At 44.7% G+C, this 15,602-nt stretch overlaps 1 protein-coding gene across 1 annotated transcript in view; it reads left to right on the plus strand.

The window, feature by feature from the left end:
* LOC120397507 (dynein heavy chain 5, axonemal-like) overlaps window positions 1-15,602 on the plus strand; it is a 289,224-nt gene that overhangs the window by 46,033 nt on the left and 227,589 nt on the right. Inside the window, exons 17-23 of the mRNA XM_039523452.1 lie at window positions 1,587-1,706; window positions 2,359-2,560; window positions 3,797-3,892; window positions 6,972-7,145; window positions 7,239-7,328; window positions 8,100-8,255; window positions 14,222-14,361. Of these exons, the coding sequence (XP_039379386.1) occupies window positions 1,587-1,706; window positions 2,359-2,560; window positions 3,797-3,892; window positions 6,972-7,145; window positions 7,239-7,328; window positions 8,100-8,255; window positions 14,222-14,361 (978 nt within the window). The remainder of the gene's footprint in view (window positions 1-1,586; window positions 1,707-2,358; window positions 2,561-3,796; window positions 3,893-6,971; window positions 7,146-7,238; window positions 7,329-8,099; window positions 8,256-14,221; window positions 14,362-15,602) is intronic.

Genomic DNA, 15,602 nt, shown 5'->3' on the forward strand with positions numbered 1-15,602 from the left:
CCGCTACCGCCCCAGGCCCTTTAAATCATCCCCAGAGCCTGCCGGAGCCCCGGGGTAGCGGCGGCGGGGCTCAGGCAGCGATTTAAAGGGCCAGGGGCTCCCGACTGCTGCTACTGCAGTGGAGCCCCCGGGCCCTTTAAAGCTCTGCCAGAGGCCAGGGCCCCCTCTGATGGTAATTTAAAGGGCCTGGGGCTCCGCTGCAGTAGCTGTTGCTATCCCAGCCCCAGGCCCTTTAAATCCTGATTTAAAGTGTCCGGGGATTTAAAGGCCCTGCCTCTTCCGATAGAGGCCACACCTCTTCCGGTTGAGGCCCCCTCCCCTCCAAGGACTCCGGAGTACCGGTAAGTCCTTTAAGTTCCTTTCAGCCCTGCAGGCGAGGGGCTCTACAGCCCTGACCTCAGCCACGGATGGTGGGGGGCACAGCCCTGTCCCAAGCCAGGGTGGGGGGAATGTGCAACCTCCACCCTGGCCGAAGCTACGGGGTGGGGAGGAACACACAATCCCTGCCCCAGCCAAAGCCGCAGGGCAGGAGAGGCGGGAGAGGGTACTGTTCCAGCCCCGGCCACAGCCGCTGAGGGAGAGGAGGGCAGCGCACAGCCCTGGCTCTAGCTGCTCACAGTTTAAGCCATAGAAGTCACAGAGATTGAGTGAATTCATGGAATCCTTGACTTCCCTGACCTCCATGACTAGATTATATCCTTTATGATAAAGAATGATCATAAATAAAATGAAAATACAATTTTTAACATACTTGAACAGTGTTAATTTCTAATACATTCTTTTTGTTTTATTCACTTTGTTTGCAGAAGTCTCTGAGTCAATAGGGTGAATTCATGAGGTTTTACGTTTGTTAATTTCTGATTCATTTGCTCTGACAAACATTCTGGAAACAGTGACAAAGTCCTAACAGAATGATGATCTTTACAACTAATTGGCGTATATATGTAATAACAGTCCATTATTTAAACTAAAAGGGACAAATACAGCCTCCTCATGCCCACTATTTAATCTACAGTAGCTATGTCAAGATTGGTCAAACTACTGCACATGAATTGAACCCAGCCTGTGACCTTGGGAATTGTGGCTTTCTAGATGTTCACATTTAAAGGAAACAAGAGACTTTTCTGATGTTTGATCCTACCTAAGAAGAGGAGAATCCAAACTTTCCTGGGAACAAGGACACAGTTTGTAGAGATTAAAAAATGGCTAATGTACAGGAACTGAACAGGCTACATGGTGTAGGCAGTTCCTATCTGACCTGTTCTGAGTAGAGTAATAGGGTCAGGATTTGGTCCAATACCAGTAAAACAAAATAAAAATGAAATAAAACAATCAAATAAAACAAAATTCTAGCTTGTAAAACAGTTTTAAAATGAACATTTTAATTTAATCCTCTTCACATTTTGAATGATGTATTTATATACATCTATGTCCACATTTCATCACGTTACTCTTTATAATGTTAATACAATATTTTCTAAGTACTGGACTTGATCAAATGTCTATGTAGCTGAAATGTTCTGTTATTGTAATCATTTGTGCAGCTCTCTGTTTCTTAAGTTTGTCTTCTGTTCACTTTTTTTTAGGCAAGAATTATTAAAGAGGATACAAGAATGTATTTATCTCAATGAACAATATCAAACATATTTTCAGAGAGTAAGGGAGAAGCTAAAGGAAAATCCAAATGATCGGCAGTTTGATTTCAGGTAAATCATTCATTCTGTCCTTGAATCAAATCTTGTCCATGTATATAATTTATAACTGCGCAATCAACATATGTACAGATGAACTGGAGAGTTTAACATTCAGTGAAAATATAAACTGTAGCATGTTTCAGACCTGATCCTGCAGTTTTTACTCAGAAAATTTTTTTCAGTGACAAGTTTTGCCAGTTTCTCACAGATTTGGTACCCATATAGGCCCAACGGGATTTCAGTTGAACTAATGCATGTAGTTAGAGTTAAGCATGTTCATAAGTGGGCTTTTGGATCAGGTCCTTAATCATATTGCCAATGAGAGTTTTGCCTGAATCAGCACTGTAGAACAAGGCCTTCAGCCGGCATCTTAGCGTTACAAGGCCAAATTATGATATTCTGAAAACTGTGACATAGTTGGAGATACTCTTTTATATAAAACAATTACAATTAGGACCAAAATTGGCACATGTAAGAATTAAGCATTAAGTACTTCATACTCATCGTAAAAGCGGTTTACTTGATTCTGCACTAATAAGAGTAAATTTTAGAAAAAGAGAAACGTGCAAGTACGGGAAGACTATATCTGAATCTCAGAAATTCTTGCAGTATGTTTTATTCTATATGTTTATGATAGTCCCTCTTTTGCCTTTTTTATCATCAGTGAAAACTATATATTTGGAAAATTTGATGCATTCTGTAAACGCTTGGAAAAGATTTCAGATATAAGCAATATCATGGAAGGCCTTTTAGAGCTACAGAATATAAAAATAGAAGGTATTGAAAAGATCAGTGCTCGTTACCAGATGATTGCTACAAACACCAAATCAAAAACCTATGATGTTCTGGATCACAGGAAACAAGAGGTAGATATTTCAGAAATAATAATCAGAAATGCTAAACACTTGTGAAAATCTAAATCAGTCACTTTAAACTATGCATTTCCTTAAAAATTATGGTGGATTTTAAAACACTATACAAAAGAACCATTGTGAAGTTTATAACAATATATGCATTAATTTGTTTATAATTCTAACATGTTCCTATCTTATTAAGAGAATTTTAAGTTGTTAGACATTCACCACTGGTAGTTGTACACAGATAAGTGAAGTAGTTGTGAATGTGGCAGTTTAATGGCCCAGTGATTTTCTTGAATCTTGAGCATATTTTATGCCAATTAGAAAATAAAACTTTTCCCTTTTTTTTGAGATCCATGAACCTTGAATCCCATCTGGAAAACCCTAACTCATGCAGGCAGTGATGCTGAAGTCAGTGGGACTACTTGCATCAGTAAGGATTAATTAGAGGAGGAAGAATTGAGGAATCAGGCCCCAGAGTTCAAACTGGATTGTTTTAATAGCAGTTCTTAGACTCTGTTCCATCAAAGCAGTTATGCCTGTGCTCCAAGAACATGAGTAGTCCAATGGAAGCTAGTGTGACTACTCCCATATTTAAGGCCCCAGTTTCTTGAATCAGGGACCATGTGCTTTGCTAGATCCGGACTATAATTACAACACGTGAAAAATATTTTGACTTATTGCACTACCGTTCTTCCTAACTCATGGTTTGCAAATTCTGAAAATTGCTCTTTATGTTTCAGGCCTGGAGCACTTCTGGACTGTGCTCTGATGTCTGTAATATTTGCTGTGTAGTTTGTCCACTGAAAATCATATTTGGATGCCTGCTGGGGTTTTGGGTTGTTTCAAGATCTCTAACTTCTGTTATGGTTTTTTTTGGGCATTTCTACATATGAAATGATTGGGTGAGAGTATAGTATGGACTGCCTTTGTAGGGTAGTGAGTGCCTCTTGTGAGACGATGAAGTCACTCAGAATCTCACAGGATTCTTCACACTGGACTTTCAGTATAAATCATGGAAAGCAGTCCTGCTGACTGTTTCGTGTTTGTCTGATCTAGCATGTAAACTCCTGGGGGTTACGAGCTCTGTCACTGGACTGTTCTGTACAGTGCTGGATACACTTAATGGGCAGAATATGCAAATACTGTATTGGTTCCAAGAGGGTGGCTTTACATGAAAATTAATGGCATCATATAACCCATTTTTGGTTTTGTTTTTTTTTGTTACCCTCTCCCCCTTTTCAGTTTGAGAAAGATTACCTTGAATTTAAGAATCAAATTGAAGGTCTGCACCAGTCAATGCAAGAATTAGTGGATTCTTGGTTTGAGAAATCTTTAACTGTGAGTAATTCTGCAAGTAAAAAACCTGACCTTCAGAAGTGCTGGGCACCCACAAATCCTATTGAAATCTCTGCATGCTGCAGGTGTTCAGCATTTTTGGAAACCAGGCCACAATGCTTGTTCGGTGTGAGATAATATCAGAGGATTTGAGCAGTGTTGGCAAACTCTTCAAGCTCAAGTGCACTCAGTCAGAAATATTGGAAATTTAAATGCTGATAATTATCAAGTGCCAATTTCCTATTCTGTCTTCCTCACATCTTTTGTCCTTCTCATCTTCCTCATTTTGTTTTGTCTTACTTTTTTCTGCTCCTGGCTCTTACTACTTCCCTGCCGATGCAACAAAATAGTAAATTGCTTCTCTTGGAGCATCTGTCATTAGCTCTCCAATTTACCTCACAGGCCTTGGTTCCTCTCTGCACCTCCAGACTTATCTGCAGTTTTGCTTTTCTTCTATTGCTTCCTTTCAGTGCTTTCTTTCCTTCTGCTCTCTACTCCAGACTACAGTTTGTCATTGGTACATTGGGGTGGAGTGGGGGCAGGGCCCGTGGTGTAGCAGGGGTTCGAGCACACGGGGGGAACTAAGAAAGATGGCGCCTATGCGCCTCTGTATGCCTCAGAGCAAAACGGTTGGTTGTTCCTTTTACACTGGCAAGGAAGACAGTTATATAAACACCTAAATTGACAGACAGATGTTGTTAAGATGAACATTTCCCCCTTTTAAAAAATGTGTTACAGATTGGCCCCCTATTGCTTCCAAAATGTTGGCTGGCTTTTTTTTTCATTCCTAATTGTGCTTACATTACAAGAATTATTAGGGGGAAAATGGGGAGTGGAAATGTAAAAGAGTAGAATCAAGTTTAAACTATTCCAAGTGTTGCCCCTTTTTGACCCGAGTTGCTAGTCAAAGTTCAGAGCCCTTTGGATAGTTCAGGTTGAGATAGTAATTGATGAAGGAGTCTGGTATTTTCCTTAATGTAATCTTGTTTCTTTATATTCTCCAAATATAGGAGGAACCAGAAACAGAAGAATAGTTTATTAGCTTGTGTCCCCAAGCCTCTTTAGCCAACACCAGAGCAAAAAGTTCTTTCTTTAGCTTTTTCCAAGGTCATGCATTGTGCTCACAGGCTCCTGCTTGGCTTGCTTTTTCCTGGTTGTTTTTTGGCCTTTTAACCTGTCTCTGTTCTGTCAGACTGTTTGTTTGTCTATCTCTCACTCACACACAGAGTCACAATCCTCAGTGGAACTCTCCACCCACATGGTGCTAGTTTCTGAGTAGGCTCTGTTTTGCCATGTTTCAATATGGCCTCTTAAGTCTTTCTTAGAACTATCTTAAGTGAAGAGTGCATTCACATATCAGTTTTAACACAACCCATAATAAGGTTTCATCCAGTACATAACACAAGACAGAAAAGAGCTGTACTCAGTTTAAAAAATATATTATCCAGCAGCTCATTCAAAATATTTTCTCAGTTGCATTTCTTATGCTCCTCCATCCAGATTGAAATAAACAAAGAAATCAACATTGTGAGCTGTCTTTAAAATCAGGACTGATTTTAGATTTGGGCCCCAATTTTGAAAAAAACTATGTGAGCAGACCTCAGTGCCTGCACAGAGCCCCACTGATGTCAGGAATCTGCCCATGCGGTGCTGTTGGCAGAATCTGAGTCTTGATGAAGGTGGAGGTACTACTCTACTTTCTCCTGAGGGAATTCTGCACCAAAAAAAATAATTCTGTGCACAATATTTTAAAATTCTGGAAAATTCTGCCATTTTATTTGTCAATAAATAAACGTGGAAGCTCCAGCATGGCAGTGGGGAGCACAGACCACTGGCTGCACGGAAGTGGGAGATCACTCTGCAGGTCCCCACCTCTCCCAGGACACAGACTGGGAGGTGAGGCTGCACCCAGCCCTGACACAGTGCAAGGACTGGGCCCACTCCCGAAACACTTTGGGGCCCTGCCCCTCCATGCCAGGCACACCAATATAGCAAGTGAGAGGGACAGAGTCTTGCACACACAGCCAGCCTTAGCCCCTGATCCATGTGTGTGGCAAACGGGGCTCGTTGGGGAGTTCTGGGTGCAGGGAGAATGGGACTTTGGGGGGTGTCTGGGTGTGAGAGGCTCAACGGAGGGGTCCGAGAACTGGGTGAGTGGGGTTTGGTGGGGTGCAGATCTAGGCACAGCTGATTGGAGCTCAGTGGGGTGAGGGTCCGGGGGCGGGGGCAGTAGGGCTCGGCAGGGGTTCCAGATGCAGGGGGTTCTGAGTGCACAGGGGCTCTGGATGCAGGGGGTGAGGCTCGGCTGGGGGGGGAGTCTGGGTAAGGGGGGTATGGATGCAAGGGGGTTGGACATAAAGAAGAGCAGCTCCCTCTACAGTGCCCCACCCCCATGCTGAGGAGTGATGGGGGCAGGATACAGAGCTGGGGTGTGGAGCTTCCTGCAGCTGGGGAAGATTTCTGGGGGTGGGGTCTGACCTGGTCCTGGCCTCAGCCACTCCTTGCAGGGGAAGAGGAACTCCTTTCATTGCCCAGCCCAGCCAGGACCAGCAACTGAGCCTGGCGCAGGGTCAGAGCCACCGGTTGGGGTGTCCTCAGCCCTGCCACCCACCATAGTGATTTACCCCTTCGCCAGCTGCTCTGGGCACCTGAAACGACACCCCTGCGCTGCTGGGGAGTGGTGCGTCACTGATCTTGCTGCTTCCCTTTGCTTCCCCATCATTTTCTGCGAAGAAGCAAAGAAATCTGTGGTGCTCATGAATTCTTCCCACACGTAGTGGCACAGAATTCCAGGAGTACTCTACACCAGATTTGTGTGTGGCTAAATGATCATTTGGAGAAGAGTCAGAAAGAAATTAAATATTGCTCCATTATCCTATGTAGGTAGCTTTTTGACACATCAGATTATTTTAAACGTGATATTAGAGCTAAGTAAGAATTTTAATAAATTAACCTATTAGATAAGTTTGTTCTATGTTCACAATAAAATAACTTAACCAGTTATAAACATACAACGATGACTTATTAAGCTATTCCCATCTTGATGGAGCATTTACTGCAAATCTCCAATCTCTCTTTTTAGACTGAACAGATGTTGGGACTTCTGATGAAGTTTGAACACATTGGTAAAGACCATATTGATCTTACTGAAAAATATATAATCGTCGTTCAGCGATACAGCCGAGAATTAGATCTGGTTCGAAAACTCTACCAGAAGCAAAAAGAAAATCCGCCTATGCCTCGTAATGTACCACCTGTAAGGATGAAACTAAGGCGAGAGAAAAAGATCTTTACTCTTTTTCTGTTTTCTGTTAATGAAAGCATAAACTTAAATCTTGCTCCATTGCAGGTAACTGGGAAGATTATGTGGGCTCGGCAGTTGTTCAGAAAAATAGACCATCCAATGAAATTTTTTAAAAAGAAGACTGCACTTTTGAAGGTTGGAAATTAGTGGGGGAAATGCTAAATTGGAAAAAAAAAAAAAGGAACATGCCAATAACATAGCTTACTTTTATCTCCCTTATATCCATTCCTCTGCAACTTTAAAGGCCTGGCCCTCAGATCCTAGAAGCTCCTGCCATACTTGACTACTCTAGCTTCTGACCTCTGGTGGTAATGCCAGTTCCCTCTGTGGCTCATAACAGCTGCTTCCCAATCACCTTGTGCTGCTTGGTCCTAGTAGGTAACTCAGGTCACTCCTTTTGTCCTCACCTGGGCCTGCCCCTGCCCCACAGACCAGTGTTTTAACAAATGATCATAGAATCATAGATAGATTATTAGAGTTGGAAGGGACCTCAAGAGATCCTCTAGTCCAACCCCCTCCTCAAAGCAGGACCAATCCCCAAATCCCTAAATGGCCCCCTAAAGGATTGAACTCACTACCCTGGGTTTAGCAGGCCAGTGCTTGATTGAAAGAAACAAATCTCTGTGAAATTGCACATGCCACATCTCATATTACAGTGTAGAATTTTTGTAGGTAAGGTTGATAAAAATGAGAAAAGGAGTTTAAGAAGGTGTTTTAAAAGTTTCTTCATTGAATTTTAAAATATCTTTCTAAGTTGTTTGGCACATCAGATCTCCAAAATGGCTTGGCCTACAAACTCCACACCTGTTTGGTTCCATTGACCATCGTGAGGAAAGGCCTGGTAGGCACAATCTAATCCATTATGTGAGCGCAACATTATAAAAATACATTTCTTGTGATTTGTAGACTCCGGAAATGAAGAAGGTAATTTGGAGCTACAACAAAATGGCTGCTGTTCTTTTAGAATTCGAACTTCTTTATCACAGAGCATGGTGCAGGTTTGCTGAGCAAGCTAAGAACGGACTGCGTGCTTCATTACTTGTCAGACATCCAGAAACCAAGGTAAAGAAGTTAAAAGTTAAAAATAAAAGGAGAGTGAAGGATGAAATTTATTACTTTTATTTTAATCACACACACAAAACTATGTTTATAAAATGCCGTTAAGATCGCAAAATAAAGCACTCTAAGGTTACTCTGTGTGACCTTAATTCTGTCCCCTTATGTGTATATATTACAATATAGACTTTAATTGTTTGATCGCATGCTAGTTTTTCCCACAGTATCCCTGTCTCATTTAGTGGAGGTTAGGTCTATACGTAGCTGTTAGCCAGGGATGCAGCACCATTTTCTGAGTGTCCCTAGTCTGTTTGCCAGAAGCTGGGAGTGGATGACGGGGATGGATCACTTGATGGTTGTCTGTGCTGTTAATTGTCTCTGAAGTACCTGGCATTGGCCACTGTCAGAAGACAGGATACAGGGCTAGATGGACCATTGGTCTGACCCAGTATGGCCGTTCTTATGTTAGTGAACATAACAAACAATAGAGAATGATATAACTAGTTGGTTTTTTTTCTCCTAATCTTTCCATGTATAGACCCCATGTCTTATTTATTATACATTGTCCAAAACCTGCAGCAAATATGTAATTATTAACTACCTCATGGTCTTTTCTATGTTCATCAACACTATACTGAGTACCTCACAAATACCAATGAATTTGAGGTTGCAACTACTTGGCGAGATAGGAAAGTATTATTATCCTTGCTTTATAGATAGGGATTACAGCACAGAGAGATTAAGTCCAAAATATGCAATTTTGAATGCTTCAGTGGTTGGAAAGCCCCCCACTTTAGATACCTAGAATCTGACTTTTTAGAGTACTTAGCATTTTTGTAGCATTTTACATGTTCAAAGCACTGAACAGACATTAATCCTCGCAACATATTTCCTCTGAAGTAGGTATTATCCCCATATGGGGAAATGGAGATGTGACATTAGAGTGATTTACCTAAAGCCAGAATGACTCAGTGACAGATTCAGAATTAGAACTCAAGTTGTCCTGATTCCCGTCCCTGTGCACATGCCTCCAGACCATGCTGCCTCATGTGCCAAGTAGCTCTTACTGACTTCATTTGCATTTGTGAGTTGTTAGCTCTTTTGCATATTAGACCTTCTTTGACTCAGGTTGGGCAGTGTAGCGGTCCCTCACTCTGAGTGGGGAGGGAGGCAATGTCGCCTCACTGCATCAGGCAACAGTAATTGGGCTCAGGCCCCTCTGGCTGGGGTCAAGCAACAAGCAGTCTATAGCTCGCAGCCTCCTGGCTGGCGTAAACAACAGTCAACAGTCTGGAGCACTGGCCCCTGGGCCAGGACAGAGGAACATTCAGTCTTTAGCCTAGAGCCTCCTGGCTAAGGCATACGGCAATCAACAATCTAGAGCCCACAGCCTCCTGGCTGGGGCAACCAACAATTAAGGCACAGGCCTTCCGTCCTGGCACGAGTGTGCTGCCAATCCCCAGATGTGGGGTAGTGGCAAAGGGGATATGGGGACCTGGGCCCACTTTACTCCACTGGATACCAGCCAATGGCCCTATTAGTGGCAGGTTCTGCCACTGGGTTGGTGGGGAAACCGAAATATGGTACCTCACTTCCTGGCAGCGCTACTGAATCAAAGTCTGGTTCCCCTGGGCTACTTCCTATCCCACTTAGTCGGCATTGCTCTATTAAGCTGGAGCTCTGTCTGGCTGCCTCACAACTGGGCGGTGGCCACTTCAGCCATTCCTTGGGGTCCTTTCTTGCTTCAGTCTGTAGGGTGCTGATCTGCTCGGCTGCTGGTCCAGGGTCCTGAAGAAGGCTCGGCTCCCTAGAAGAGATGTCCGCCTTCTTCCCTGGTACAGCCGCAACTTAACTGCAGGGCCCTCCCTTTATACTTCGTGCCCTGCCCTGGTACTTCTGATGAGCTGGGCAGGGTGTGTTTGGTTCTGCCCACCACAGGCAAGGTAGTGGTCTTTCATTCTCAAGTCTGGTAAGGATGGTATGTCATTTGCCCTCCTGTCCCTGGACCTGGAGAAGGCATTGGATAGGACAGACCATGGGTACCTCCTGGGCAGCCTGTGGGTGTTCGGCTTCAGGCCCCAGTTTGTGGGCTGTACGCCTCCACAGAATGTTTGGTCAGGCTCAACTGGACCCTGACTGAGCCGGTCAGCTTCGGGCGGTGGGGGGTACGTCAGGGATGCCTGCTGTCAGGTCAGCTGTACACTCTGGCGATCAAGACCTTCCTCTGTGTCCTCTGACGGAGGTTGACGGGGTTGGTGCTTCAGGAGCCAGAGCTGCGGCTGGTCTTGTCGGCGTACGCCGATGACATGCTTCTCGTGGTCCAGGACCTGGGTGACCTGGTGCGGGTGGAGGCCTGCCAGGCAATCTACTCAGCAGCCTCCTCTGCCCAGGTTAACTGGGTCAAGAGCTCTGGCCTGATGGTTGGGGACGGGTGGCAGACGAGCTCCCTCCCACCCGGCTTCAAGCCATCCAGTGGATCATAGGTCCACTCCTCTATCTCGTTGTTTATCTTTCTGCCATGCATCCTTCTCTGCCAGAGAACTGGCAGGATTTGGAGGCCAGGGTCGGTGAGTGGCTGCGGATATGGACGGGGCTCCTCAGGTGCCTCTCCCTGCGGGGGAGGGCACTGGTGGTGAACCAACTAGTCCTGTCTATGGTCTGTCACTGGCTCAACACCCTGGTCCGGCTCCAGAGTGTAGCTCTGGAGTTCTTCTGGCCAGGACTGTACTGGGTCTCTGGAGGAGGGAGGACAGGGCCTGGTCTGCCCCAACAGCCACCTCCATGTCTTCCACCTCCAGGCCCTGCAGATACTCCTTTATGGCACAGGTAGTCTGGCATGGAGCACGCTGGCACATGCCTTCCTCCGCTGCCTTCGAGGGCTCTGAAATGACCAGCAGCTCTTTTTTCTCCACCCGAGGGTCTTCCCTGAGACCTCTCTGAGCTTCTGGTCTTCTACCACGACCTCCTTTAGACCTGGAAGCTATTCTAGGCCACCAGGTCCATTGTGGCCACTGACAGGGTGGACCTGTTTGCAGAGCCCCTGCTACACAACCCCTACCTTCGTGTGCAGGTGGTGGAGTTCCCCTCAGTGCAGCGGAGGCTGGTCATGGCAGAAACCACCAGACTCAGAGACCTCCTGCACTATGACAGGGGGGACTGGGTGGATCCCAGAGTGCCCGGTCGGCGCATGGGGCTCTCCACCTTCCTGACCCCCCTGCATGTTCTCCAGGAGGTTGGGGCAGCCTTGTCACCCACCTCTTGGGTTTTCCTTGAGCGGGTACTGCAAGAGGGTTCTCCCTGCCCACCCCTCACCCCAGGCCCTCCGGGCCTTTTCATTGGGTCCCTGTCCCGTGAGCCCTCCTGGCTCCCTCTCTTCCCACAGTCCGAACTGGCTGCATGCTGCGCAGCCAGTTCACTTCCGAACCATGCTAAGGAAACAATTCTACATGCTCGTGCTCCACATGTTTCACTTCCTTACCCTTGCCCCACCCTGATACCAAATGGTGGGACTATCTACAACCTGTGGAGGGTGAGGAACCCCAGAGGGCCAGCCTCTATTCCAGTCTGGTCCCACGGCCCACTGCGGATATTGGAGTCGTGAGCACAGGCATGTACCTGGCATGGTTCACCCTCATCCCCGACGCCTGCCTCTTTTGTGGCGCGAGGGAGAACCTGGCGCACGCTTATCTTGAATGCGCTGGGTTACAGCCCCTATTCAGGCTCCTCCAGAACCTTCTGGCTGCACTGAGGTTCTGGCTGCACTTTTCCCCACACCTGTTTATACTCTCACACCCTGTCCGTGGCCCCACGAAGTCACGAGACCTCCTTATCAGCCTCCTCCTGGCTCTGGCCAAAGTGGCCATCTTCAACACCAAGAGGAGGATGTCCTTTGGGCAGCATCCGCTGGCTCCCTAGACAGCTTTGAGGAGCAGTGGGCGCTGTCCGGGGTTCTCTGCTCAGTGTCTCCCTTTGGATTTCTAGTTTTGAACCTGTGACCATCACTCCTGACCCTGTTATTCCTTAGTTGTCCCCCACATTCCGTTGGTTCCCGGGTCCAGCGGTCCCTCCCACAAGGCTGGGGGAGGGGCCTTTAGACACGGGCAGTCTTGTGCTCGCCTACCTCCCAGTTTCCCAATAAGGTCTCTCTACAAGCACCCAGAGATGAACACACAATTAATGGCCACTGGCCACAATTTAATTTAAGGGACTTGCCCACATCACGTAGGAATTCTGTGGCAGAGGAAGAGAGAGAATGGGCAACACTAATTGTAACTCGAGTGCCTGATTTTCCAACCTTAATAACATTTTGTTAATGTCATTTTTAAAATGTAATATCCTAGTTTTTAAGAAAAGAAAAGAAAGGTAAAACCACATCCAAATTTTATTATGCCCAAATGTAACAACACCTTCCTGCCCTCTATGTTGAAGATTAGGCCTTTATTGTGGTTATTCTTGAGTTATTGACATAAAAATTAAGTATTTTGAGTTTTTTGTGCCCAGATAGCTCAAAGGCTGTTTTGTTGCTAAAATATAACTTCTTTTAAGAACGGCCATACTGGGTCAGACCAAAGGTCCATCCAGCCCAGTATCCTGTCTACCGACAGTGGCCAATGCCATGTGCCCCACAGGGAGTGAACCTAACAGGTGATGATGGAGTGATCTCTCTCTTGCCATCTATCTCCATCCTCTGACAAACAGAGGCTAGGGACACCATTCCTTACTCATCCTGGCTAATAGCCATTAATGGACTTAACCTCCATGAATTTATCTAGTTCCCTCTTTTAAACCCTGTTATAGTCCTAGCCTTCACAACCTCCTCAGGCAAGGAGTTCCACAGGTTGACTATGTGAAGAAGACCCTTCCTTTTATTTGTTTTAAACCTGCTGCCTATTAATTTAATTTGGGGGCTTCTAGTTCTTATATTATGGGAACAAGTAAATAACTTTTCCTTATTCACGTTCTCCACACCACTCATGATTTTATATACCTCTATCATATCCCCTCCCTTAGTCTCATAGTGCCACCAGTATCATAGAATATCAAGGTTGGAAGGGATCTCAGGAGGTCATCCAGTCCAGCCCACTGCTCAAAGCGGGACTAATCCCCAGACAGATTTTTACCCCAGTTCCTTAAATGGAACCCTCAAGGATTGAACTTACAACCCTGGGTTTAGCAGGCCAATGCTCAAACCACTGAGCTATCCCTCCTCCTTCTTTTCCAACCTGAAAAGTCCTATCCTCTTTAATCTCGCCTCATATGGGACCAATTCCAAACCCCTAATCATTTTAGTTGCCCTTCTCTGAACCTTTTCTAATGCCAGTATATCTTTTTTTGAGACGAGGAGACCACATCTGTATGCAGTATTCAAGATGTGGGTGTACCATGGATTTATATAAAGGCAATAAGATATTCTCCGTCTTTTTCTCTATCCCCTTTTTAATGATTCTTAACATCCTGTTTGCTTTTTTGACTGCCTTTTTATTTTTATTTATTTATTTATTTATTTATTTGCTTTTTGCTTTGACTGACTTTTTTGTTAGTTTCTGATGATAAGCAATTGTTCTTGTGTAGTTAGAAAACTACTGACCATGTAAATTTTTATTTTCATATTGGCAAGAATAATTTTCTAGCTTAGCAAGTTTGGGGTTTTCTAACCACAGTGTATGGAGAAAGAAGACTGTTCTAGCCAATATTTTTATTCAAAAGATGAGGATACAGTGAAAGATTCACAGCATAATGAAGTCAGTGGGAGTTGCTGGTTGCTCAGAACTTGGAAAATCCAGTTATGTATAGAGGTGCAGGAGTATGGGTTCAGGAGTCTAAATGTAGGCACCCATTTTCAAAATCTTGGGTAGTGATCTGTACTACACTTCATGCATTTTTCAGAAAAATCACACTGTCTATGTGACCACCAAACTTCCACTTTATGTTCACTGTTGTTTTTTTCCCCCCTCCTGTTCTGGTGTGTAAAGGAATTATTTGTGAATTTGGATCCTATGGTCCTTGAAGTACTGTGTGAAACAAAATACCTGAAAAAAATGAATTTTGAAGTTCCAGATGTTGCCCTTGGCATATGTGCAGAAGAAGAACAGATTAAAAAACAGCAAATGAAGTTAGTGAACACTTAACTTGATTTCATCTTTATCTGGAAATTTTCTTTTGGGTCTCATTTCTACCTGCTTTTTTTGGTCATTATAACTACTTTTCCTTGTGACAGATGTTTGTAGAGTCCAATGGAATCTAAGTAAATTTGCCCATCCTTCTTTAATAATATTGTCCACAATGTAGTGGTCCATGGTTTCCATCTCCATAAATACCTGATCATTAGAAATCATCAATACTCTTTTCTTATGCCTTTTCCTTAGAGTCCCTTTGAACTCTTGCAATCATTTCAAAGGCAAGGACATTCACTCATATGCAAATCTCCATGTCTTGTGTGGCACATTAGGCCAAAACTATACTGCATTGATGCTAGAATTATGGAGCACTGCACTCCAATTCCTCTCCCTACTAATTGTCCCTGCTACAATCCAGGTGCAGTATAAAGTACTGTCAATATACTGTTCCTTGTGTTACTTATATCTTTATTTTGGTGAAAAATCAATTTATTTTATGCTGTCCCCAGATTTTCAGCTATTAATGTGTAAAGATTTTCCTGTTGACAATGGATAGCTGCCCTATAGAAGTTGTTGGGGGGAAAAGCTGGAGAATTTGGCAGCTGGGAAGGGGAAATTGGGGTTCTTCTTCGAGTGATGGTCCCTGTTGTGTTCCACTATGGGTTATGCATGTGCACCATGCACTCAGAGCTGGACAATCTGAAAATAGTGTCCGTACATGTGCCTTGGTTCACTTCATGCCTCTGTTCAAGGGGGTAAACGATGGGATGGATTGACTTCCTTTCCAATTCCTTCTTACCGCTGCATGGTTTGGGTTGGAAACTGCTGTGTCCATAGCTTCAGCTTCATCCTACAAAATAAGAATTAGATCTAGTTTTATAAATAGTTTTAACAGTTTAGTGTTTTGGACTCTGTTTGGGTCCTGGACTACACTCAGGATGCTGGGCTTCAAACTCTGCTCTTCCTGCCTGCATTCCTTCTCGGATAGTGATGACCACCAGTGCTGCCTGTAGGGCCTCAGGGAAGCTGACATTGCAGCTAGGTGCCAATCAATCTGCCAATCTACCCCCCCACCCCCAGGCCCTCTGGCAGGATCTTGTCAGGAATCCAGGAAGAAAAGAAAAGAAAGATATACCAATCTCCTAGAACTGGAAGGGACCTTGAAAGGTCATCCAGTCCAGCCCCCTACCTTCACTAGCAGGACCAATTTTTGCCCCAGATCCCTAAGTGGCCCTCT

This window comes from Mauremys reevesii, linkage group 2 (assembly GCF_016161935.1).
Source record: "Mauremys reevesii isolate NIE-2019 linkage group 2, ASM1616193v1, whole genome shotgun sequence".
Taxonomy (NCBI): domain Eukaryota; kingdom Metazoa; phylum Chordata; order Testudines; family Geoemydidae; genus Mauremys; species Mauremys reevesii.